At 39.8% G+C, this 26,739-nt stretch overlaps 1 protein-coding gene across 1 annotated transcript in view; it reads right to left on the bottom strand.

The window, feature by feature from the left end:
• Positions 1–980: 980 nt before the first annotated feature.
• The window catches only part of NCKAP5 (NCK associated protein 5), a 385,499-nt gene continuing 359,740 nt past the window's right edge, over positions 981–26,739 (bottom strand). The window contains exon 19 of the mRNA XM_075710363.1: positions 981–1,262. Coding sequence (XP_075566478.1) covers positions 981–1,262 — 282 coding nt within the window. The remainder of the gene's footprint in view (positions 1,263–26,739) is intronic.

The following is a 26,739-nucleotide window of genomic DNA, read 5'->3' as shown; positions in this document are numbered from 1 at the left end:
CCAACATCTTCGTTAAAAGTGTCACAAACAGGAGTTGACTTTTGACTTTTAAAAATAATGTCAGCATTTACAATTTAATTTAAGACCAAATGGGGACTACAGAAGATAACACAGTATGGCACATTCAGAATTTGGTAGGAGGTGAGTACCAAGGAGGTGGTAGGAGACAAGCTACGCTGCGGTCAGACGTAAAGGGTGGTTTGTGTACTTCTCTTTCATACAAGGCTCCCGTTTGTGGCAGCAGTGAATTACTTTGACCCTGATCTTTCAAACACTTATCCACATGATTGATGAAGTCAACGCCAGCAGTATCAGGCCTTTTAATCTATTCATTTTCTTGCCATGTCAGAAGTCAAAACCCTTCTGAAATAAGACACCTGTTGTGAAGTTGTAATAACCGAAATGCACATTTCCCTAGAACACCTGCGTGGAATTGCACTAAAAATAAAAAGTAAAATACGTTTTGTAAAAGGGAGTCCAAGAAAGTTTATTACAGACAATTTGGCAGGCTCAGGTTTATGGTAACGCAGTGTTTCTACATACAGTTTTAAGACTAGAACAATTATAAATCTTTTTAAAAAAATCTACTAACTTTTCTTGTTAATATTAACATCAATTTCTTTAAGTTAGTAATCTGCCATTACAGGAGCATAGCACCAATTTAATATTTATTGCTGTCATTTATCCCTACAAATATATTTTCCCAAGATATTTACAACTGTACAAATATTCACAAAAGTGCAAAATTAAGACTTTATTCGGTGTAACTGCTCATTGTGTTCAGCGTTGAGTCTCACGCATCGCGATGACGGCCGTCTTGCCTTTCTTATTTATTGCTGTGTGCCGAAAAGTCAGAACACCCCGCTGTGCGCGCAGCGATTTGGAGAGACAGCGTCCAACAACCGTCCCTCCCGCCCCTCGCTCCCTGCTCGCCTTCGGCTCCGTTTGGAGCCGCAGTCGCAGCCCACTGGGAAGCGTCTCTATCCATCGTTCGAGCCTTGGCTGGCGCAAGAGGAGAAGCTATCGTACAGGGAGTCGCTCAAGGATTCTAAATTGTCCACTTCGTGCCTACCCGAGCTATTTAAGGAAGCTTCTTCTTTCCTTCCGTTTTCCTCCTTTTGTCCTTCAACCTTGTTCAGACAGTTCTTCTCTTTTTCTAATAAAAGTACGTTATTGCTGTTAAATTTATTGAGAGACTCCAGGGAAATTTTAGATAATCTATTCTGGGAATCCTCTTTTGTTTCTTCAGTTTGCTTCAATTTCTGTAATAAGCGAAGGAAATATTAGGAACATATTTCTTACAAAAATAAAGTTATGCTACTGTACACCATCAATTACCGTCTTTCCAAAGTTCACAGGGTTAAAGGAAATAGATTCTTACATGCTTAAATATCTGTTATAATTCAATAGAACATTAACGTCCATTTTAGGATAAATCATAACTTTAATGATTCTGCTGAGACAAATAGGACTCCATTTACAAAACAGTTAAGTGCTATTAATGTCTTAAGTAGCAGATCCTTGGTATGCATGTGTTAAGCATCTCCAGCATCTTCACAGTAATTTACATCTTTTCCTTTACGAATACTTTGGGGGGTTATGTTTAAACGGGTATTTGTTCAAGTAGAGCTTGGAGTCAGCTAAAAAAAAAAAGGTGCATAGACACGTTCAGAGGAGAAAATCGCATTTTCCATAAATTACAGACACAAATGAAACTTGCTAGAGAATAACCTCACATTTTGCATGTGTAAGCCTATTGATTTCCACGGACCCAAACCCTCTCTAATAGACAAGAAAGCAACAAGACAGGAAATTATACAGAACTGGGCCAATCCCCGCAGACCAGAATCAATGAGATATTGGCCAGGCCTACTCGGAGAAGTGGTGTAATTCTGCGGGAACACCGGACGATGTATTAGCACATTATATTAAAAACACACAGTAGGATTATACAGGAGTAATTTTATTCCTTTGTTAGCTACTGGTATTTTCAATCAAGATCTGACCGAGGAATAGTTAGGGAACTGCGTAGGGAGCAGTTCAATAAAAATGACCTGCCGTTCATATGCAGGGTGTTTAAAAACCTGTGCAACTAACTCCTCTTACAGATAATATTATCACAGAAACAGGAGATAACATTCAGCATTTTATAGGACTCTTGGAGAGGTAAGATGCCGGAATTCTGAGATACGCTGTCAGAGTGCAAGCCATTCCTCATTTTTGGTATTATCATCAGATAGCGAAGACTGAATAAGTAAATTGCTGTCAGTCCAAGACATTAATATTTTGGTTTAGAAACGGTATTTTAAGCACACTGAAAACATAGCATGGCCAGATGTATATATGATGTGGGTCATTACATACACAGTTGTAAAGGGTTGCTAGAATTTTTTGAAAAATTCAGGTTTCAAGTCAGTCAAATGTGTGCATGCTGTGCTGCCTATCCTGGGAAATCTTGGGCAAGGGGAAGACAAATTGGTACATAGTTTGAGTGATTGGTTTTATGGCTAGTTAGATAAAAATTGAAATGCCAGTCCAAAGACTGTTTATGTTGTGACCTTGTCATATTTTGTAAGCTAACAATGCCTGGATTAGGTCAATGTTTTTATCAAATGTTTCAAACTTAAGCTAAGCAACAGGAGATGCTAAACTCCTAGTAAATGAAAATTTTCTGTTCGGTTCATTAATTAATCTTCAGTCTAAAAGGCTTTAGGGGATGTTACGCTAGATTCTGATTTTAGATGACAGTTAAAACTACGGTCTTCAATATCTGTAATTACAATGTTTTCTGAAATAGAGGCGTATAACCCTTGGTAATGGGAACAAACACAAATTTAGGACCCTTCTCCACAATTTCAGCTTAAAATGTTCTTCCCTTTGTCCTCATTTAAAGTATTACTGAAACAGTTATTTCACTTCTCCATAGGCCAGATGAGAAAATTCTCAGACATGGCATCAATAACATACACATTAGCACTTTTTGCTCTTCAGAGTACTAAACTTGAAATACTTTATTATATGACAGACTAAATGATTTTTCTTTGTGTATATTTGTCCCACTTCATAGCTTTTCTTTAGATAAATTGAATGTGGCTGCTTAGCACAGACTTGGGGCTGCAGGAAGTCAATACCGGTGTTAGTAAGGTCTATGATAAAACTTTCATTGATTCAAATGGAGCCAATTTCAGCTCTTGGTAGGAGGAGCAGAGACACCTGGAGTATTTACTGCACAGAGCAGTCCAGATGAAGTATCAAGATAAGAGTAGGATCTTTGGCTGGCTGAAGGATAGATTTAAACCACAGGGCAGACTGGAGTGAATTCAGTGGTATATTCTGCATATATGTAGTATCAAGAATTTATTATACCCTGCAAGCACAACCCTCGCCCACAATCCTACTTTAATCGCACCCTAGTTTGTCATTGAATATAAGGTTAACAGTTTATAAGATATATTTGAGAAACTGCAGGGAACAAAAGTATTCTCTACAAATTTTAAGTTAAATCATTGAATCAAATGAAATTGAAGTGAAGCCCATCAGTGAAACCCACTGGCAAAAGATACACAGAGCAGTGAACAGTACATCTACGATACATCAGGAATTAAAGGAAAAACTAATTCTAAAAGCTGTTGTAGCAAAATTTATTACTAAAATAGAGACAGAATTCAGAAATGAGTTATGGACATTGTTTTGGACATACAGTTGTCCCTTTTAGATGTCTTAATGCCCAGTTGCATCCTTTTGTAAAAAAAAAAAAAAAACCAACCTTTCTTTTAACACATTACTGCTATAGTATGCAAGTATGCAAAGGTAATGCTCATGTGATGTGGAAAGTAACACTTTGCGTTTTTTTCATTTGATGTAGGTGTAATCTGTTTGGCTACAATACACTGTTTCAGGCCACCTATTGCTAATTTTATAACCAGGTAAGAATGTGCTGTCATCTGGATGGGACTTATGGTAGGGAATTAATATTCTAGAACTGTACTCAGATATCAGATGCACAATATGTACAATATGATCTTATCTCACGATTTTATTAGTACAGCTGCACTGAAATCCATTAAATTTTCTGTTAAATCACATATGGAATAAAAATGTATTTTTAGTTAGAAAGTTAAAATATGATACTCTAGTCCTTGACACATAGCAGAAAACTCATTCACAGCCTGAGCTCCATGAGCAAAAACAAAGAAAACTTTAAGCAGAGGTATTAATGTAAGAATCTGCCTGGTCAACAAATCATTTTCTCCCACAGTAACAAAATTATGTGCATTGCTAGAGTTGAGAAGTCACTGATAATTTCCTTAAACTTGGTGTCTCGTAGAACAAATGTTACCCCAAGTTCTTTAAAAATTTTTTCTGTAGTTACTATAGATACAATTTGGAAAAAATTACAAAGAGTATTTATTTAGATTCATCCTTAATTAAGTTTCTTATTTTTCATGGCAGTCACAACAGCTGCTGGATGAATCAAAAGGCAAAACCAAGGCAACTATTATTAGAATGTGTCTGATAAATTGTGTATGTGGTTAAGTAGTGTCTTTAGTTTTGTTCATGTAGACTTGTTACTGACTTCAGCAGAGTCACGGAGATGTAACAAAAACCAAGGGTTAGCCCAAAGATGTTAGTATTGTGCATTTTAAAGTAATTAGTTCATTAATGCATTTCAGAGTCACACTAATGTGAATCAGTAGCTTTTCCTGCAGCTAGGAACACTTGGCAGCAGATCAGATGCATTCTGTATCCATGAGAACTGGGTGAGATTTGGTAATAATGTAGAGAGCACCTAACCTCTAGGTCATGGGTTCTAGTCAAACCTCTCCTATATTAGTAGTGACTTTCTGCACAATGAACAGGTGGTTTTATCACCACAGAAAAAAAAGGACTTGGTGATTTTGTTCAGCGTTGCTAGAAGAGCTAAGAGGGGACCCAGAGTACGTGCTTGCTTTCAGGCAGGATCCTTCGCAGAAGTAATACTTAAAGCCATTTCAGCCTGAAGGTGTTGACTTTGCTGATGACTATTCTTCATCTGTTCTCTGTATAAATAAGGTGTCTGCTGCATTCCGTGTGGTCACTTACATGTTTTCCTAAGTATTAACTTAAGGAAAAAGATAAAAAGATGTAGTCACAGATTTTGGTCTAAGTAGAAAAAAAAATAGAAAAAAGGCTCAGTGCAGAAAAGGACTGTGATTTTCACAGTGCCTCTGTAAAAGCATTGGCCCATCATCCTAAAGCAGATCAATGTATAGCTTGTTTTACTTATATTAACTATATTTTTGTATAGAAAATCCATACCATTATAGCCTGAAGGAATGGGAGCATTTGTTGTTCTACTCTGTGGAAGTGGAGAGCTTCCCACCACCGGCCTTTCTTAGCTACTCAGTACGGGGTGCTTTATACCACCTGAGAGCACTGACTAGTTGTCAGAAGAGGAGAAACTCTATCTGACATAATACAGACATTCATCATGAGTCACATCACTTTGAAATAAACTCATGAGTCATGAATCAGAATAATGTTTCCTTTCTGGCAACATCCTAAAGGGAATAACTAAAACCCGTTAGTGATATAATAAAATCTGGCATGTCACTTCAAGCACAGCAAATTAGGAAAACAAAACTAGCCTGAAGTTACACTGATACATTATAAATAGGTGTTATTTCTACATTAATACATCAAATTAGATTTTTTTTTTTTTTTAACTTTAAAAATGAGAGGTTACATGTGGGTAGAATGCCTTTTCAGTGCTGCGTGATCAAGGACCAGTCACAACTGTAGCTGTTCTGAATGGCACAAAGACTCTGCAGGTCTAGTAGGAAGGAGCAGGGAGGGATGGGCTGGTTCATAGTACAAAGGACCCCACAGCTGGCATGCAGAAAGGAATGCAACAGTAAGTCCATTTCTTTGGTATGGTAACACACAGAAGCTCTGATTGCCTGGAGGTCAGGCTATGCTTATAAGGCGTGCTGCAGCCCAGAATTAGCAATGAACCATTCTGCAGGATAAATGTATTTTCCAGCTGTCTAAGTTTAGTTAACCAGCACTTTAAAGGGCTCAGAATCAGTTACACACAAGAATAAAATGAACTTTATTTATGTCTCTCATGCATTGGGCAATTTAGTTTTTAGATTAACACAAAAGCAAGAAGGGCATTGCTTCAAGTGAAGTATAACTGCAAAATGCTATTGGGTAAAAACAACTAAATTGCTATGAGAATTAAATATAGATCAACAAAATCAATACTTAATTGTATAACTCAAGGTCTTTCATTTCAGATCTGATCTCTAATAGGAGATACAAAGTATGTTCACTTTTTATTTTTTTAGTTACTAGTTAAAACTTTATTGCGAAGGAAAACAATTTTCTAGATTTTTACCTTTTTAAAAATTGTTCATTACTTTGTCTGCATATATTCAAGGTAGACTCGATCCCACAATGTCACTGTTTCTTACTTTCAGTTCAGTTTTACCAATTTAGATATCCTCTAGTCCTATAATTGCTTTGTATTTATGACACAGTGGGTCTAAGCGGGCTATGCAGTTGCAGCATTACATATGTTGCCCATATAAAACCTGTTAGTAAGACATTTTTAATATGTTCACAGCTTCTTGTAAAATAGGTGTCTTGAGATACAGAGCAGTATTCTGATCAGAGATATACTGGTGTAATCAGAAGTAACTTCCCACTGAATTCAGTGGTCTCACATGACCAGTTGGCAGTAGAAAGGTGTAACGTGAACAGGGTTGGTTTTGAACTACCAGGTAGTAGCTTTCTATCAGCTAGCCAGGACAGAATGCAACGGTAGACTCTGTGGAAAGCGAACAATTTCCAGATCTCATTTAACACCAGGTGGACAGGTAACACTCCGCAGTGAAAATAGTTGTACAGACACATCCAAGAAACTACAAAGGTGAAAGCTGGAACTGCATGACCTCTGCTGTATTACAGCTGAGCTAAAAATGTGATGTTTGAACTTCTTTCTCTTTAAAGCATAACCTTAAATAATAAGTTAAGCCTTGTTCTCCCTTGTATATTGTCAGAAGCTTTCATCTATTTTCTGGACTGACAGTAAAATAATTTTTTAAATAATGAGTCACTTTTTTTTTTTCCTACTTGAGCAGAAATCCCAGGATTTTTTTGCTGTAGCAGACTGACATTCTCAAAGACACACCATCAGATTTTCAAGATAAACACTAAGTGCCAGTTTCTTTTCTTGGGAAAAAAATGCATTGCTATGAAGTATTTTTAAGTTCATTAGTCTGTTCAGCAGTTTATAGGAAAGCCATATATACATAGGTACATATCATCCACTTAGGGCATTATGGGTAATATAACAATGACAACAGAACCAAAGCTTACCCACTGTATTTAAGAGTATAACAATCTACAAATGTGTTTTAGTATCACAAGGACAGCATTTCTCATGATCTTGAATTGTAAGTAAATTACATTAGAGGAAATAAAGCTGATTACCGTGAACTGTGTATGATTCATAACTGCAGATCTGGACAAAACAGCTATCGCTTAATGAATAGGTGACTGAGGAGTTGAGACTTATGCTGTCTATAGCTTGAATTCTTGTGTGGTTTAGGAGATAAAAGATAGTTTAGTGAATTGAGCCTTATGCTTGCAAAAGCATAATTTTCATAAAATGATGATATGACTAGGTACATTCAGCATTCTAATGCCAAGAATATCATCCTTGTAATTTACAAAGTATATGATTATTGTGTTGATATGACAAGACTGTTTGACCCGATTAGGTATATACCAACCCTCTTTGAACTTTTGCATAATTTAATAAACCAGGATTTTCAGGTCCCAGTTTCCAGATCATGTAAATCTAGCTTTTTACCTTCTGCTCAGTTATGATCTGAATGCCACAAATGTGGTTGTTTTCTCATAGTGCCTCAGAACGGCCACTGGCTGCATCAACTGTGCATTGACAAAGTTTATTTAAAACAGAATAAGAAAATGCAATTCTAGGTGGCACTACCTTGGAAAATGGTCACAATGCAGGTGCTCAGTCAAGTGTGTGAGGGGATTTATTAAAATGAAAAGCAATTAAACACCAGTACCTTCTCCAGAAGGTAAAGCAGGGCCTCACTCTGTTCACATTGGCGGAATCACCAATTTTGCTTCTCACAGAGGGAATCTACCCACTAAAAGCAATCCTTACTGCAATCAGAGGCTCATCACAAGGCATTAGGGAAGAAATATCCATGGTGAGAAAGGAAGCTGATACTCAGCTTTTAGAACCTGATAGACTGAAAATGAACAGGACATGCATAGGATACACTTGACTTTTCAGAGGTCCTTTTAGCTCTACTTGTAGAGGGAGTTAGATAACAAAATTGTGCTGATTTTCTAGTGATGGGAAAAAAATCACAGTGAAAAAAAAATTCATACTGAACGATAAGATTGCTGACAAAGTTATTGAACTCAACTTAACCATTTGAAGTTCAATGGTCAATTCAATTCCTTGACAGAATTATGTTGAGGGTTATGTCGCCAGTGATAACCTGCTGAATGGTACTGGAACTACGCGGTCCTAAGTAACGTCACTCTTTCAGTCTTCATCAGACTGTATTTCACCGCACAGCATTTACGTACACAGAGGTTTGTCCTACTGAATGAAAGTAGTTGTCCTGACCTTGATGAAAGTATGGCTGATTGTTTCAATAAAGAAGGGGCTTTATAAAAAAAACACCATGATTTTATCCTAGATCAGAGGTTGGGAGGATTTTTTTTTTCCCCCCCTAAATTGGGACACTTACTCAGAACTGAATCAAGAAGGGGAAAAAAGTATAGTTCAAGAAACATTTTTAAATCTAATACAAAATGTGGTTCTTAAAGAGACAGATTCTATCCCACATTAGACTGTAGCAAAAAATTCCTCTCAAACTCAGTAAATGCAGGATCGTACTCATACAACATATAATCTCACTGACATTTTCAGTAATCGGCGTCATTTTTCTGTATGGCTGAACTATTCTCAGACTACTGTTCCTAAGTATTAGCTGTGTTCTTACCTGTCCTCATCTTCCACCTTTGGCTTTTTTGAACAAGACTATTTATTTTGGTAATTACAAAGACACTTATCATCTCACTCTCCAGTGATGTCTGAGTTCCTGGCCTGTAATGTCTGTATGTCAGTCACCCAGCATACTGATGGGAACGGAATTGCACTTCAGAACTGTACTGCAAATGGTAATTGGTAGCGGGCAACGATTTTCCACACTAGTAATCCTCTCTTTTGAGTACTGGACTAGATTCACTTCAGGTTAGCCTGTGACTATCCAAGGTATATCAGCTGACCTAACAGCAAAAAGACAGAAGCAGCAGATAGAGCAGGAGCAAATCAGCAGTATGAAGAAACCGTGTAGAAATAATTCTCCCAGCTATGAAAATTGGCTAGTTGTATGCACTAAGAGGGCTGTGCTACCTGCAGGGGAGTTCAAAGAGTATGAATCTCTGCTGGAAGACCTGCAGAGGAAAGAAAGGAAATGTTCCTTCTTACAAGTTTTCAAGATGATTCATGGAGGCCATTTAAACAAAGGAGTCGGCTCCACAGCAAATAGTTTTCTCATTTTTATCCTTTGAGGAGGACAGTTGGGACGAGACAAACAATCTTTCCAGACCCATCAGTCCACCTCTGCGTGACCGCACATTCAGCCACTGTGGAGGGAGCCTCCATGTTCGTGTACATGGTGCACACACATCAGAATGATACTTCTTCCAAGCTCTCACCAAGCAGAAATACAGAGGTAATAATTTTCACATTTGGAAGCAGGATTTTCTTTGTTCTTAAAAAAAATCTGAATTAGCATGCTTAAACCCCACCCCAGCAAAATAGTTTATTTTAGGAGCCTGAAGCTGTCATTTTCCTTTCCACCCCAGATTTTAATCAGCTCTCTCCATATCAGAGTTTTTCTACCTCTAATGAATCTAACCAAACCCCATTGCCCTTTCTTTCCCCGCCTGTGACACCTGGCCTCTGGAAGGCACTAATGAAACCCAGACAATGTGTGGCCTCCTCTATGAGGATGTGGATGCCACCTTCCCTAAGTGAGGGTTAGGGGATGCGGCTGGGCAGTCACGCCTCACGCCGCCCTGGTAAGTGCTCCTGGAGGCAGCAGAGGAAGAGGCCGTAGCCCGGGTTGCCTCCCCAGTAAACCCGCTGCAGCCTCAACTATGTGCGTGCCGTTTTCTGACCCCGTGCAATGAGACTACAAAAGTTCCTTTGTAATCAGAGAAAACTGGGACAGGATAGATGCAAATAATGATGCTGGTTACATGACTGCACTTGCCACCTCTTCAGCTGACATTATGATCTGCACAATTTTCAGTACTGATTCAAGCAAAGCATGAATTGCAGAATGGAAACCTATGTTTAAATTCATCTGCCATCATATCCTACATAACAGTACAGTTATTTACGGGTACTTTCTAAATTTAAGCAAACAATTTCTCTTTGCTGTAGGGCAAAATATTTTGAGGGACAGAGGCACAAAATGCACAAATATCTGAGCAAGAGTTTCAGATATAGGCTGCAGAATCAAATTAAAGTAGAAGGATAAAACCTCTCTTGCAATTTTTAGTTCATTTCAGTACACCACGTTGTATCAATAAAGAGCCCATAGTATAAGTCAGCTAGAAAATAAATGCTATGAAGGATGTTCCATTTTATGTCGTTTGAGTTTGATTAGTGATTAGTCTTGCCGGTTAAACCACATGGGAACAGTAATCAAAGTTTCTCTACTGCGGTTCTGTAACAACTGGAAAACACTGTTGGCTCATGTCCTATACCATGATGGGATATTAACCTAAAATCTAATTAATCTATGAATGAATTACGGTTCTAGAAACATACTATATTATAATCAATTTTAAGTGAGTTCCTAACAGAAGATAAGATGAAGAAAAAGCTGTAAAATTACCAGAGATTGATAAATTCTGTTTACTATGACTGATGATTTTTATGGAGGATAATTTTACAATCCATCAAACTTTTGTCAGTTCAAGAATCATGCTGCCAAACATATGCAGTAAATTAATTTTTAAATTTACATATTTATTAAAAATCTTATTGAAAACAGCAGGAAGTAAGCCTTGTTTGAATAATAAAATAACTTGTTATTCTACTGGAAAGAAAACAAAAAAAAAAACAACCAACCTTCTATTAAGATGATTTTATAGTAAGGCAATAATTATAAACAGCTACATGAATTAGTTAACCAAACAATGTATTAAATAGCCAACCCAAAATTAATCAAGAATTAAAAAAAAAACTGTTGGAAGATAATCAAGTAAAAAATGTAATTTAAAAGCTGAGAAATTAATGGCTGAGTTTCAGATGTGCTTGAGGACATGTCTGTTAACTCAGGCCCGTTGGCAGGAGCTCCCTGCACGGGGAGCATGGGGAGCTGCAGGTGTCTGCCCGCGAGGCCTCCCTGCTCAAGGTGCTGAAGAGGAAAGGAGTGTGAGCAACCTTCTCATGCACGTAGCCACGGGAACGTGCCCAGTGTGGTGTGGGGCTGGCTCAGGAAATCATTCTGTGACCCAAGCCTATGTTTATTCTCGCAGAACAGAAGTCCTCTGTAAGAAGGCGTTACAGCTGCACCCTGGGCGCCTCCTGCTAAAAGCTGAACCAGAACCATAGAAACATCTGCTGAACATGGGAACAAACGGAGACAGTGAAGGAGCAAAGACCACGGCACGTGGTAGGATGTGGCATAACCCATGAGGAGAGCACGAACTACTCCCCCACCATTTATACAAGGAAGGAGGAAGAAATGTGCCAAAATGGTGGAACTGGGAAGCCCGGTGATATGATCTGAGGCAAGTAAGGCACCTCAGAGACCAGCCAAGCAGAGTTCTTGGCTGTGCCTACTTGCAAGGTCTCATTTCAATGTTACCCATCAGTTATGTTACAAAGATATTCTGCTTCACCTTTGACTTGTTACTCCACTGCTGCGATTCCTGTGCTGTCCATATCCCACAGACATGCTCCCGGTATCAAAAAAGCACCAGAGGTAGGTCTCGTCATCTTTGTTTCCTTCCCTGGTCTCACCTCTACAATTGCTGCAGTTTTCTTTGACCACTACCACCGCTGGGGCCAGCCATTCACATTCTTAAAATGCCTACTTTGCGTATACAAAATACATAAGCCATCCTGCCTGCATCCATCAGAAACAAGACTTGTGTTAACTATAACAATTGCGCTTCCTCGCTCAGCCCTCTCACTTGTCTCATGAGAGACCGGGGTCAAGGAACAGGCCTTCTCATTTGATTTATGGATTATGGAGTACCTGGTGTATGTTCAAATACTGCAGTATGCCTGGTACCTGAAAGAATCCGTGTCATTTGGGGTGTCCGCCACGATTACCAGGAGAAAGCACTATGCCTGTGCTCGTGGTGACAACACCAAGAACAGAAACAGGCTAAGATTAGATTTAATAATTTAGCAAGTGGACTAAAATATACGTTGATGGAAAAAATACAGATTGTAACTAATCTCAAGTTTACCAGACAACTCAAGGATACAGTCCTGGGCTGTGACTTGGTAACCACATGGATTAATCCAAAACGAAATGAGAGAGACAGGGCTACATTCGGGGAATAGACGATTCATGTCATAAATACAGATTGTAGATGATATTCCTTTGCCCAGCTCTGAAGGATGATCAAAAAGAAACATTGTGAATTAAGCAGAGTAATGCTGGGTACCAAGATGACCACTGCTGGAGATGCAGATGGAAGTTCCTACAGCCAGATTTATGAAGTGTTCAACTTGCCTCCTCACAAAATTAAAGCAGCGATATACATTTTGATTAATACACATATCATTCAGCTGTGATCCAAGGGGACTTTCAGTTCATTTATGGGTGTAGATTTGTTTGCTTCATCTTTTAGCTACCAGTACATCTGTTTCTGGTCATGAGAACCTCTGTTCTACTTTGTGGTTCAGCCAGGCATACAAAACGTCTCTCACTTGAGTCTGGTAGGAGGCATTAGTGGTTGCAAACTCTCTGTGAGGGGACCGGCCTTGAAACAGAAGGGAGTCAAGGACAAGTGTGCTGGACACAACTTTGCCTTCCCACCTTTGACCTCCCTGGATACCAGCAAGGTTCAGGTTAAGTAGCTAACAGGATCTAAAAGGCTGGTAAATATTTGTGCTGCGTCCACCTGGGCTATAAAAGTCCCCTCTTAGAACGTGAGGTGTTATTTTGACAAGGCTTTGGAGGCTTTTTCAGAGAAAGGGAGCACAGTGAAAATACACATTGGGAACCCCAGTTCTGTGGGGTCTGACCCCCCCCATTTGGCTGTGAGAAAACCTTTGCTGGGAATGAAGAAGAAACTCGATGTGAGGAACCAGGACAGGCTCCTGTTCCCACAGCGGGCTTCCTGCAGTGACAGAATAATGTAGTATTTTTTTGTATTGATTTTGCTACAATTTGTGTATAAATAAAGAAATGTGTACGTGAAGTGATAGCCAGCCACATGAATGGATTTGTTGGAGAAATGCTTTAGAAGATTTATTGACCTTAGCCATACAGAAGTGTTACTGCAGTATTAATGCTGAAAACTGTTGAGAGATACTGGTAATATAGAACATATTCCTATGCCTAAAATACAGATTATAATACTGTTAATATAATAGGCCACTAGGAGGACTAAAATACAACTGGAATTCATGCAGACACACTGTAGAGCTAACATGCACTCATTTTTTGAATGACCACAGATGACACAAGCAGGAAACTTGGATAAAGATACAGAATAAAGCAGTTCCCAGGCCCTGTTAGTGAATGAATAGTTTGAAAAGTGCTGCTGAAAATGAACAGGCATTTGATATTTACTGGAATACAAAAAAAAAATCTTTGAAGTGTTGATTTCTTCAATATTTGAGATTATTCAGGATTCAAATACTTGTAAGAATCGAACAAAAATTTCCTCTGTGCACAGACGTTGTAAGGAGCCCTGTATGGACAGCAGGCCTGCTGAAGGCAGTACAGTTCTGCTCATGCAAAACTCTTTGCAGGATCAGGGTGTGAATTTGCTTCTGACATTCTGAAAACTCCTCAGCAGAGGGGCAATGTGTTTGGGGTTAGCCCTTGTAGTGCAAGATCCCATCTTGAGTAAGAACGCTTAATGAGAATATTAAGTGATAATGATTATTTGCTTAGCACTGCTATGGGGCCTTCAAAGCCCTCAAAGCAGCCTGCTAACAGTACTGGATTAAATTCTAAATGCAGCTGGAAGGTATTATTTATATTCTTTATTTAAAAATGGGGAATTTAGTAGCAAGAGAGGTTTAGCAATTTGGACAGTCAGCCAGAACATCACCCTGATCTCCACACTCCTGCACTCCTAACTGCTAAGTTTTTTGTCACTATTTGAATAATTCTCTTTTAATTTGCAGGCAGAAAATTCTTTGTGGAAAGACAGAGGCCTGTATTGTTCTCCTCACTAGAGAGCATCTGAAATGCTCTTCAACATACAGGACCTGGCATTTTATCCAGTGTATGTGGTAGTTAATCAAATGTTTTGCACTGACTTCAGTAGACTTTGGATCAGACTCTTGATGCATTAGGGAGATAAATTATTTAACTTACTGAGTTCCCCTAGAAACAAAATATTGAGCTGCAAACAAAGCTAACAAACACCAAATGGGATACCATCTGCTGCAATGAACGGAACATGACCAGTTTCCCCCATGCTTGAGATTCTTCCAAAATACAATCCGAAATAGGTTTGTTAAACTCCCAACTGTCTCACAAAATTGGCTTAGCACAGGTTAGCATTTGCTAATGCCACCAGCAACAGCAAGCCAGAGTCTGATATATCAATTGGAGGTGTCTGTGATTTTATTTCTATTGGACTGCCCTGCGTAAAAGCTCAGGGGTTTTCTGCTATCCAGAGCCTATGGAGCCTATGGAGATGTTTCTGTTCATGCCCTGTGTCCTACCGTCTGTGGACACTGAGCAGCTTCTGTCCCTGAGTAAATATGTACGTAATAACGCACTCATAAATCTGGAGTCTTCTATCCTTTGACATCCAGACTCCATGCCTTACAACCTTCTGGAGGAACAGGATATGGAGGCAAAAGAAGCTCTATCTCCCACAGGAATGGCAGGAGATAACTGAAATCCCAAGTCCAGAGCATTCCCTACTTGGTATTGAAGTTTCTGGCTGTGATGGACAACGTGTGGGTTCCCAAACACTTTCACAGTGACAGAAGGACACTGCTGAGCTAAATGCAGTGCATGTGACACTTGTGGGTGCCATCCACATTGCTCCCTTTCCACTTAGAAAACATGCTAATTGAGCAACCAAGTACTTTTTATGTAATGTGAGGAAAAAGCCCAATAGTATTTGTCCTGTAGAACAAGACAAGAAGATATATGTCTTCATACCAAAATTTCCTACACAGCAAGACACTTCATCTTCTAGTATCACCACTACAAGTGATGAAACTACCATGAGCAAACAGAACCTCCAAAGACTATTCAGTCTTTAGCAGTTAACCAGAAAGGCTACAGCTCTCCACATCACGCAGCTCTTTTACATGGTGACTGCTGTTCTTTGGCTTGCTCTGCTGCCTCTGTTTTCATCACTGTGCTACTAATGATGTCATAATACAGATTTTTTTTTGTTGTTGTTTTTACAATGGATTTTATTTATAGAAACGCTGTATTATAAATGTTGAACTCTCTGGTACCCTGGCTTGTTACAGTGTTCTCAGAAACATGAAAAGAAAGGATGATGTTCCAATAATGGTAATAATAAAATATTTTGTAAAATTATATAGATGATAGTTTTAGCATTTTCCAGTTGCTCATACTCCAATGGTATGGAAAATGCAATAAAGAAATGGGTTTAAAAGTACAAAGTGTTTCATTATGATATGATCTTAACTGTAACATTGTAGGACCAGATTAAATACACAGTATTTGGCCTTCCTTTTAACTCAGGGGAAAACACCTGCTGAGGTTCCATGACATTGCCCACAGATCCAACCTACAGAAGTAGGAGGCTACAAATCAAAATTCTGCCAGACAGAGGGCGACTATCAAAACCAATTTTCAAGCACCTATATGAACACCATGTTTTTCACAGGTTCTGCATATGTGAATGTCAGTGACATCAGAAATTGCTGCAAATTTCTAGCACCTTTGAAAACTGGGCACCTGAAGTGTCTAAATATGAATTTAGGCATAGCCATTAGGAAATGAAGCTTGAAAAAACTGGCCTATATTTTTACTGATTAGGGGCTACAAGCAAGACTCTGCAGTTCTTTCAGCAGCGATGAGGAAGTGTGTGCTGGCTGCTTAGCTACTTCTATTCCTTGGTTTCAGGCATTGTCTGAAAAGCTCTTATATTTCAAATCTGTTCTGCATCTCAGTACATGCGTTACCAACAAGTTTCCCAATCTGGTAACTTCTCTGTGGATACAATGTCTTGGTGAAGTTTAGACACTCCTGTAGTAAGAAATATCGTAGACTATTACTGCATGATTAACATTTTAATTTTATAATGCTCAGCAACATAATATATTCATACTTAATTTTTTCATTCCCACCCACTTCTGCTTTACTCTTTATCCACCCAAAGCCATCCAATAATGCAATCCTCAGGCACAGTCACCATGGGTTTACAAAGGGAAAGTCCTGTTTAACTAATGTGATATCCTTCTATGATAAGGTTACCGGCCTCGTGGATGAAGGGAAGGCAGTGAATGTAGTTTTTCTGGATTTTGGTAAGGCTTTTGATACTGTCCCTCACAGCATCCTTCTGGACAATTCATCCAACTGTGGGATGAGCAGGTTCACAGTGTGGCTGGGTGAAGAACTGGCTGAAGGGCACAGCTCAAAGGGTTGCAGTGAATGGGGCTACGTCTGGCTGGTGACCGGTCACCAACTGTGTTCCTCAGGGTTAAATTCTAGGGCCAGTCCTGTTCAGCATATTTATCAATGATCTGAATGCAGGAGTTGAATGCACCATTAGCAGGTTTGCTGATGACACCAAACTGGGAGGTGCTGTTGAGTCTTTTGAGGGATGAGAAGCCTTGCAGAGGGACCTAGATAGATTGGAGCATTGGGCTATGATTAATGGGATGAAATTCAACAAGTCCAAATGCCGGATTTGGCACCTAGGACGGAGTAATGGCAGGCACAAGTATAAATTGGGAGAGGAGTGGCTGGAGAGTAGCCCTGCGGAAAGGGATGTGGGGGTGCTGGTCGACAGCAGGCTCAGTGTGTGTCAGCAGTGTGCCCTGGCAGCCAAGGGGGCAAACCGCATCCCGGGGTGCATCAAACACAGCATAGCCAGCCGGTCCAAAGAGGCGATCATCCCGCTGTAATCAGCACTGGTGTGCCTCACCTGGAGTACTGTGGGCAGTTCTGGGCCCCACAATTTAAGAAGGATGCTCAGGTCCTTGAATGCGTCCAGAGGAGGGCAACAAAGCCGGTGAAAGGCCTGGAAGGAATGTCCTGTGAGGAGCAGCTGAGGACCCCAAGTTTGTCTAGTTTGGAGAAAAGGAGGCTGAGGGGCAACCTCATTGCTCTCCACAGCTTCCTGAGGGGGGGAAGTGGAAGGGAGGTGCTGATCTCTTCTCCCTGGTATCCAGTGACAGGACGTGTGGGGAATGGTTCAAAGAGGAGGTTTAGACTGGACATTAGGAAGCATTTCTTTACCAAAAGGGTGGTCAAACACTCAAACAGGCTTTCTGGAGAGGTGTTTGATACCCCAAGCCTGTCAGTGTTTAAGAGGCATTTGGACAGTGCCCTTAATAGCATGCTTTAACTTGGTCAGCCTGAATGGGTCAGGCCTAGATGATCATTGTAGGTCCCTTCCAACTGAAAGTATTGTATTGTATTGTATTGTATTGTATTGTATTGTATTCTATTCTATTCTATTCTATTCTATTCTAACGCTGAATAGAAATTGAATAGCAATTCCAGCTTGCAAGCAATCTGAGGTCTTGTTTTAGAGTATGCTTTACAGAGCATTCAGTAACCCATAGGATATGTGCATATGTAATAGGACGTCAGAAAAATAACTTTTAAATGTTTGACTGGCAATTACTCAGATAATTCTTCAAATAATCACTTGTGGTTTTATTAGCTGAGAATAACACTAGAGTGGTTAAGGGAAGTTCTTAAGGCTACATTTTTTTATAATATGTAAAAGTTTTAGTGACCTCTATTAATCATCAGGCAAAGAATTGAGTAATCCAGAGAAGGCGGCACTAATGGGAGTGGAGCCATCAGGATGTGTCTCAGTCATTGATGGATTGATGGGCAGGTCAGGCTGGGAGGATTCTGCAATGTGCTATGAAAACTTATATCATTCTTCTTAGCCTTTGTGAAAGATAATTAAACATTTAAATTACATAGCTATATCTTAAAAACTTCCCAAACTTCCCTGTGTCACTTTATTGCAAATAAGCCTGCTAAATCCCATGTTTGTTTCTCCTACCAAATACAAATATTACGTTCCATGAAAAGAATATGGATGCTGCACAAGGCCTGGAACTCATATACCAGGGACTAAAAATACAGTAAGGAATAAAAAATTTCACTTTGGGACTTGCTATAAATTAGAATGTTTCAGTTCACAAAAATATTTAACCAATATTTTTCTTAAGGATTTAGACAATCTGTGTGTCATATTGCACAAAATCCAGTGTAACTTGCCATTTAAATAAAAGGTGAATCACTTTTGGGAGATGAAAACAGCTTGTGGAACAAACTATAAACACCCGCAATTTATTTCAGTACGATTTTTGCAGATATTTGACATAAAATTTGCCTTCTTTTCAAAGAATATGTTGATTAGGTTATTATTGTCTGTGTACATATGAAAAGAAAAAGTATCCTCTTAAAAAAATAGTTTACTAACAAATTTTCAGCATACTGCCACAGTTCCTGCTACCATCAGTTGTGTAACTTATTCCTCATGTATTCTGCTCAGAACAGAACTCTCATACTAAAATATCAGTCATTTTCTACCCTTCCCTGCATGATGTTTGAGTGCTTAGTGCAAAACATATCACTGTTATAGATGGGGAAGGCAAGTTTCATCTGGAAAAACAATTCACAAAGATATTAGAGCATTATTCATCTCATTTAACTCTGCTAATCAGATGCTCCTCTTGGAGTCAAAATATTTTCCAGCTTCAGAAAACAAACAGCTCACTGAATACCTCTCTGCCCTACTGCTCTTATCTTGATTGAGTCAATGCAATGTTTATTGTATCCAATTTATTTTTTAGCTTTTTCTTTATTACTAATATAATTTCTACCATTACAACAATTACACTATCTCACAAGCTTCCTAATATTTATCATTTTTTTTGCCGTTAATGTGCCCTGAATTCCATTTTGGCCTACAGTATTATTATAATATTCCAATTCAACACAGAGAGAAATGAAACCTAAAGCTTTATTTCCAAAGATGGAGGACTGAAGAGCGTCTGGTTACAAATGGCAGAAACATTAGTGCACTTTGGGGCCATGCTGCAAATCACAGCAGCTCCATCTGTCAAACCTTTGAAAAACAGCTCAGAACATTTTCCACTCAGGGAAATCACTAGCAAATGATACTTTTATTCAATATGTACTTTTGGTTCTTATTAGACTAAAGGATCTGCCTACTTACACCTAAGAGCCACAGTGTCTATTAAATCCTTATGTAATCTTCAGTTATATAGGCAAATAGACATTGTAGCGCTCGGGGTGTATCTGCAAGGCACGGTGCAGTGCGATGCGAAGGCAGCGGTGAGCAAGCGGGGTGGGCTGGGACCAAATGCAGTGGGATCTTACCGACACTCCGCTTATTTCAGCTACCCGGCCCTGCTGAGAAATAGCCTGGAGTAACCAGGCCATAAGGAGCTGCGTTAACACTGTGCCCAAGCAGGCTCGCTGTAAATTAGCTCCGTACAGCTCTGCATCGCTCTCAGCATTCGTACATGAGCAGTTTTGGACCGTTTCTCTGGGGACTCCAGCAAATGAGCTGCAGGACTTTTTGCGACATCTGGGTCAGTGTGCAATGTGGTTACGCAGCTCCTACATGCTGAAAAGACAAGGTTCTCTGTAACTTGAAATGACTTGCTGAGATGGTGGGGATATGGGGTTTCTGCTCCAGTGATCAAGTTTTTCCACTCAGAAAAGGGCAAAGTTCTTCCCTCCTTACAGTGCCAAAGGGGTTATATTCAGTGAGCACAACACTCCAGCTGTGGCCACAGGACAGCTCAGTGTGTTGCCTTAAACCAGACAAGCCCACACATCTGCATCTGGCACTTGGCAAACCACATAGGCACACCTCGCTCGGTGCTGTGAGTTATTTGGGGATTTAGCGTTACATGACACTGTGCCATAGGCACTAGAACTGCACCTACATGCCAGTGATGCTTCAAGTCCTTAACTTTCCTCCTGTAGCTACAGCTTTTCACTTCCTCCGCATCTTCTCTCAGACTCACATCCAAACTATTCTCCCCCTAGCCTTGCACACCATGTGTTTTAAATGCCACACAGCCTGCTATATACTATGCCAAAGACTTTCTGTCCCTCACCAATATCCAAATACTCCTTTAAAACGCTGTGCTAAAAGATACTTGAGTTAAAATGTCGCCACCTACCCGTCCCCATAAATACACTAACCAAACATAAAATAGAACTTTTACACCAGCTGGAGGCTAGTCAGAATGGGATTTGGTGGCACAGTACTAAAACTACTGAGTCCATTAGTGCTAGAAGTAGAACTGTATCAGCAGATAACAGCTTCCAGTTTTTTTAGGGTATGTTTTTCCTAAAGATATCCCTTGCATAGCATTAAAAAAGTTATTTTCTCTGGCGGACTCTGCCTTCCAAATGTCATTTTGCCTTGCCAAAGCCTTTTAAAAACTTAAAAAAGTTATGGAGAATGTTATCATCCTCCTTGCTGAGCCACTCTCCATTGCATGATTTTTTACTAAAACCCCCAGCAGTGTAAGAAGCCTCAGTTGTTTCACCTAGAAGGCACAGGGAGAGAAATGAGTCTCTGTATAACTGCAGCTTTTTATTGTTGCCAAGCTAGTTCCTCAGGCTAACTGTAAGAATGTTCTTCCACACTACACAACATTTCTTTTAAGTGATACACGTCAAGTGAGACTTTGGTCCCAGGAGACTGCCTAACAGTCTTCAAATCGCTTGTTTTGCTGTCTCTTCACTTTACTTTTTGGAGGCAACTTTGATGGCAAGATAGTAGAAACAATAAGACCTGATTAGGAATATAAGACTCCGTAGCAGATCTCAGAATGTGAACTTGCCCTGTGGAGGGGAAAAAAAACATGCAGAGACAGGGGATTTGTTGATGTCTGGGCACATCCTAGCCTAATTCTAATTTCACATTTCCCCACATGACTTGAATCAGACTTGAGGCTAGAAAAAATATTTTTAGTTCTGTACTACTCCCATGGGTGGTATGGTAAAATCTGTTTTCTTATCAGATCATGCTCCTGTGGTTTTTGTCACTTATGTTGTCAAATACTCCTATAAAATTCCCCTGACAATAGATCTTACATCAACTTGGGTAATTACTCAGACAGTCTTTGCTTTGACGGAACAAGTATTGCATCATTCATCTGAGAATCAAAAAACTTTGATTAAATAGGAAGTCTCGCAGCCCCGAGCCTGTCAGTGGGTAAATTCTATTGGGACAGTTTTGTCAAATGGAAACGTGTGTAGCTTAAAGACCCCCATACATACCACGCTTAGGGAACGGGGTGGGCTGTGGTGCAGAGTGGCTACTTCAGTAGTGCAGTCGTGCCCAGTAAGGCCTCGTGCGAGCACTCTGTGACCTCCCCACGGTGGTGGCAGACAGACGCGACCTTGCCCGGCAGCACCAGCTCTGGAGGCAGAGGTCCAGGGCAGCTCCGAGCAAGCACGCACAAGGCAAGCGAGCTCGGGGGCAGCCTGGCTCCAACGGGGCCACTTCAGGGCTGCCGTGACTGGACTGCACTCCGACAAGAGCGGGTACGTCTGCGTGGCTTTACACCATCGTGAGACTGGCTTGGGTCCTAGCCAATTTGAGCATGGTGCTCAGAGCATGCTCCCTTTCTTTGGGTGAGGCAGTTCACTCTGCTTTCAAAACTGAGGTGCTGAGTCCTAGATGGACATACGAGTCTGCTGGGTAGTTTACTTTCCCTGTAACACTGCCCTTTATAAAACTGCTGCTGGATCTTCTATATACACCCTGTGCTAACGTGATGTGAATTTTGAAGACCTAATACAAAAGCATAAATACAGTCAATGTTATTTTCAGGTTTTGTGACAGGGAGGATGAAAGGATATCTGATTCTGACTGAATTAAAATGTCTGGTTCTAGGCTGGCATCACCTCATGTTTACATTAACAGACCACCTCCCTAAACATATGCAAAGATTTGATATACTAATTCCTTATATGAAAGAAAAGCATTGATCTTAAAGCACAACAGATGGGTGAATGAGTCTGCAGACTTATTTCCCATCTACAAACTCTGCAATGGCAGTATCTTCCTTAACATCTTAGGTTTTTCAGGGCTAGGAAAGGAAATGTAACTGATTCCCTCCTCACCTCATCATCTTCCTCTCTCTTAAGCCTGGCAAGGAAAATAGCAAAGAGGAGGTGAGGTTTCTGTGCTTGATACACAGTAAACGGAATTATACAATCAGTACACAGAAATCCATAATCAACTAATTCCTGGATTTGATCCAGCCCATCTAGATACTTTCTCTTATTGCCAAGGGGCCCCTTCTATCTTCCATTACTTTCTACTATAATAATTTGTAAGAGTTGCTTCAAATTCTGTATCTGCAGTAACACACACAGTGTACAAAACAAGCTAAGACCTAGGTCATCTAGAGCATTTTCTGTTTTCTTTCTGGTTGTAACGTGACAGAGGTATTGCTGTCCCCAATTTACAGACAGTGAAACTGAGGTCCCAAGACCAAGCAACTAGCCAAATATCACCCAGTGCTGCACCAGCTGCAGCAACTCTTGTTATTATGAAAGTATAAGAAAGGTAATTATTTAGTGTTCACCTGAGGGTGCACTGAGATGCAGTTTCACCCTCTAAAATACAAATGGTAGCTACAATAGCTGCTTTTTACTAGCTCCCCACAGAGGAAAGCTTGGGGCAACGTTCATCTTGCTAACTTTGGGTTGAAAGTTTGGTACTTGGTATAAGCTAGTTGCGTAGGCTCCCGTTCTCTGGTCAAGTCAAGGAAGCAAGTAGTTCCACAGAGCAATACCTCCTTCCCACTTCAAACTCTCAGGATGCAGCTCTTCCTAACTGCTAATTGGACCCAAATCATTATCTTAGGCTTTTTCACATGTGGTAAGCAGAATCCCTCCCTAAGCATATCTGCTAACATGAAAAAAATTAGTTCTCTGTGAAAGCAGAGCGCACATGGTCTCCCTGGAACTACTTCAGACATGTAACTACAGAGACTCTCTTTGAAGAGGGGCTCCATTTAAGAGCCTAAGAGCTTCTCTCTTTCAGAGAGAATAAGACACCTTCAGAAAGTGACTCAGAGAACCCAAATCAGGCACACAAACTTGGCTGGCACGTTCTCCAAGAGCTGCCTAAATAAGTGAACACTGCAAAGTGCCCAGTGTGCTGCCAATTCATACCCTAGCTCGAGACTTACTGATCTCTGTAGGAGATGAGACGCAAGCAGAAGCAGCTCATGCCTTTCTTTGTTTTCCCCTTACTCTTGTTTAGTGTAGCCTGCAGAGGTGTCTAGGCTGCTTTAACTATTGCTGTAATTCAGGAATGCTGGAACATCCTCTATAGAAACAGCTTAATGCTCTGGGATCCTTAAGGATGCCAAGTGTTGTGCAATTACCAAACTTTCTTATTCTTGTTTCTAGACCTTTTGTGGATATTCCCCTCCGTTAATATGATGCATTAGAAGGCTTGTGAGCACAATGACTCAATCATATAGCATTAACTCCCAATCAGCCTACTCAGCTGTAAAAAACCTTGAGTTTATCTGGGAATGCCGCCATGTCAGTCCCATTTGTAAGTGCAGCCAAAACAGCAGCAATTTCTCTAATTTTTCCTTTTCCTGTATTTGCCAGCAAGCTCTAATACCTACTTGAATTGCCAGACATGGTGATTTGAGCATTTGACCTCCTTCATGGATCATCTGGTACAGGACATACAAACTCTGCTGTGTTGAATAAGACCGTAACTTCACAGTGCACATACAAGCCTCTTCCGTTAAATGAGCCCCCTAGTTAAATTGCTGATGTAGTTAACATTGTAACTGTGTGTCCTGGTTTCGGCTAGCATAGAGTTAATTTTCTTTCTAGTAGCTGGCATAGTGCTGTGTTTTGGATTTAGGATGGGAATAATGCTGATAACACACTGATGTGTGCGAGCAGCTGCGTGGGGCTCAGTTGCTGACTGGGGCTAAACCACAACACTGTGCCAGAAATGTCAGATTTCTCAGGTATGTCATCACAACTGCGGGAAAACAAGACAATTTAGAAACTTGTGATGGGTACCAACCCCTTCCATAAAGGATCTTTTCTTTAAAGTGCTCATCAAGTTGTGCCTTGAAATACAAGCAAGCCTTGATGGTGACTCAAATTGAGTAATACATAGGGACAAAAGAAAGTAAGAAGGGCTGTATTACAGGAAAAAAGTATGTGGTGGTTGGTTAAGGACAGAGAAGAAAACACATTTTTCATGATGCTTTGGGATCATAGGGATGATTAAGTAATAAAATCTTTGACCAACTCAGTTACTTCTCCAAGGGAACAAAGACGACAATTAAAAATGCTGTGTTGGTTCTCATTTGATCATGAAAGAAGCTAATAAACAATGGGCCTCGGTGAGGGAAATTTATCTAATTTTCTGAATTCTTGTAAGAAAAAATAAATCACTGAGTTTTTAAAGTCTAAACAGTAAATTAATTGAAATGTGAAATAATCTTTTCATTGCAAAAATATGGTCACAATCACGATGTCAGCAAACTGCTCAAGGCACTGCCAGTTACTGCTATAAGGAAGAGAAAGAGCTGTTTAACACAGGCCTCGCTGAAGTTTCCCTTGGGGGTTTTCCCATGGGGTGACTGCAGTGGACTTTGGATCAGGTGCTGCATGTGTTTTATTAAATCAGAGAAGTTATTGTTTAATTAAAATTAATTCCATTGATACATACAAAAATTACTGTTTCTAGTTTTTGAAATCCTGCATGACAAGAATATACCATGGATGTCAATTTAAGTGAAAGTTTTATGTCCATGATTCAATGCATTTTATTCCTTTCTTTGGAATTGTGATTTGTTTTTCTTGTCCAAAATTCTGCAGTGTACAAAAGGATGACATTATTGCAGAACATGTTTCCCAGGTCAAAATAAATGTAACATCAAACGGGTCTTAGTGCCAAGAGAATTTAACCAGGATGCTGTTTAAGACTTGACAGATAAGAAACTGGAACAATAAATATTTCTCCTTTCAATGTGTAAAAGCCTTTTTTGATTCCTCAAATTGTCCATTCAGTGTCCCTTTCTCATAGTAATTGCCCCTTTGTTGTTTCCCTTCTGAAACTCCTTCTGTGCAATACTTTTTTGCTGATAAAACTTGTTGTGTACATACTTTGGGGGTAACACTGGTGAATATATTCGGTGAGAAGGAGACGATTCAGATGACAATAAGTCTGGGTTAACAGAGCTTTCTGCCAGAATGCCTCATTAGAGCACCCAGTCTGAAGCCACTATCGCACTGGTGCTGTATAGTCCAATTTAATTGGGCTGAGGGACTGATACAGCATACTGCTCTTTCGAGAAGCAGCGTAAACTCATTCTGTCCATCATGACACTTGGTGGGGTTTTTTTTTTTAAAGTCTTCACACACACCATTTGGGAATGAAATTCAAAGCACGTAGCATTTCCTTTCTCAAAATGCCAAATATTCTGCATGAAAGCTGCATTTTTTCCTCCCTCAAAACTTACCTGTTTTTTTTTCAGAGTTGTTGGCCATAAGTGCCTCGGTTTCTGGTGTCCCCCCTTTTTTGTGGGTAATGTTCCAGATCACACAGTTCTAATTTAAACAGACTGTGGACCTTCTTGGGTGGGACAGATCAGAGCTGAGAAAAATTTGCCGTGCTGGTTCAAACAAGGAGATCAGGGCAACCTGCTTTTCATGCTTACTGCTTCTCATTTGTCATTCTGAAAAGTTTAATACTAATAGGCAAATCTCTAGTGCTTTATTGAGCTTTCACTTTTCACCGAGAGGCAACGCTGTTTTGAGAGCTATTTCAGATCCTCAAAAAGTAATCGCAAAAGCCCCCCAACATAATGCATGAAAAATGCTAGTGCTGAGTTATACCTGTTGCCTTCTAGTTTAATGATGGATTTTTACAAGGATCCTAAGGCTATTTCAATGAGTTTTGTTTAAGTTTTGATGCTGATTGGGCACATTGCAGTTATGTCATATACAAGAAATGCATGAGAACAATGAATTAAAAGTAGATGCAACTGAGTCACTTTTCTACAGTGGAACCAAATCTAATTGCTCTGTTAATAGCAAAAGACCTTGGCCTTCAGAAGGCAGAACTGATTTTTGTATTTTTTTAATATATACATACATACATATATAATTCATCTTGTCTGCATAATTAAGATATGAATTTCTAGATGTTCAAGATGAGGAATTAAGTGGATGCTCAACTTATTTTCCTTCATCTATCCTTTTTAAT

The sequence above is a fragment of the Pelecanus crispus genome, chromosome 5 (assembly GCF_030463565.1).
Source record: "Pelecanus crispus isolate bPelCri1 chromosome 5, bPelCri1.pri, whole genome shotgun sequence".
NCBI classification, from domain to species: Eukaryota; Metazoa; Chordata; class Aves; order Pelecaniformes; family Pelecanidae; genus Pelecanus; species Pelecanus crispus.
This window is presented reverse-complemented; position numbering and strand designations above follow the sequence as displayed.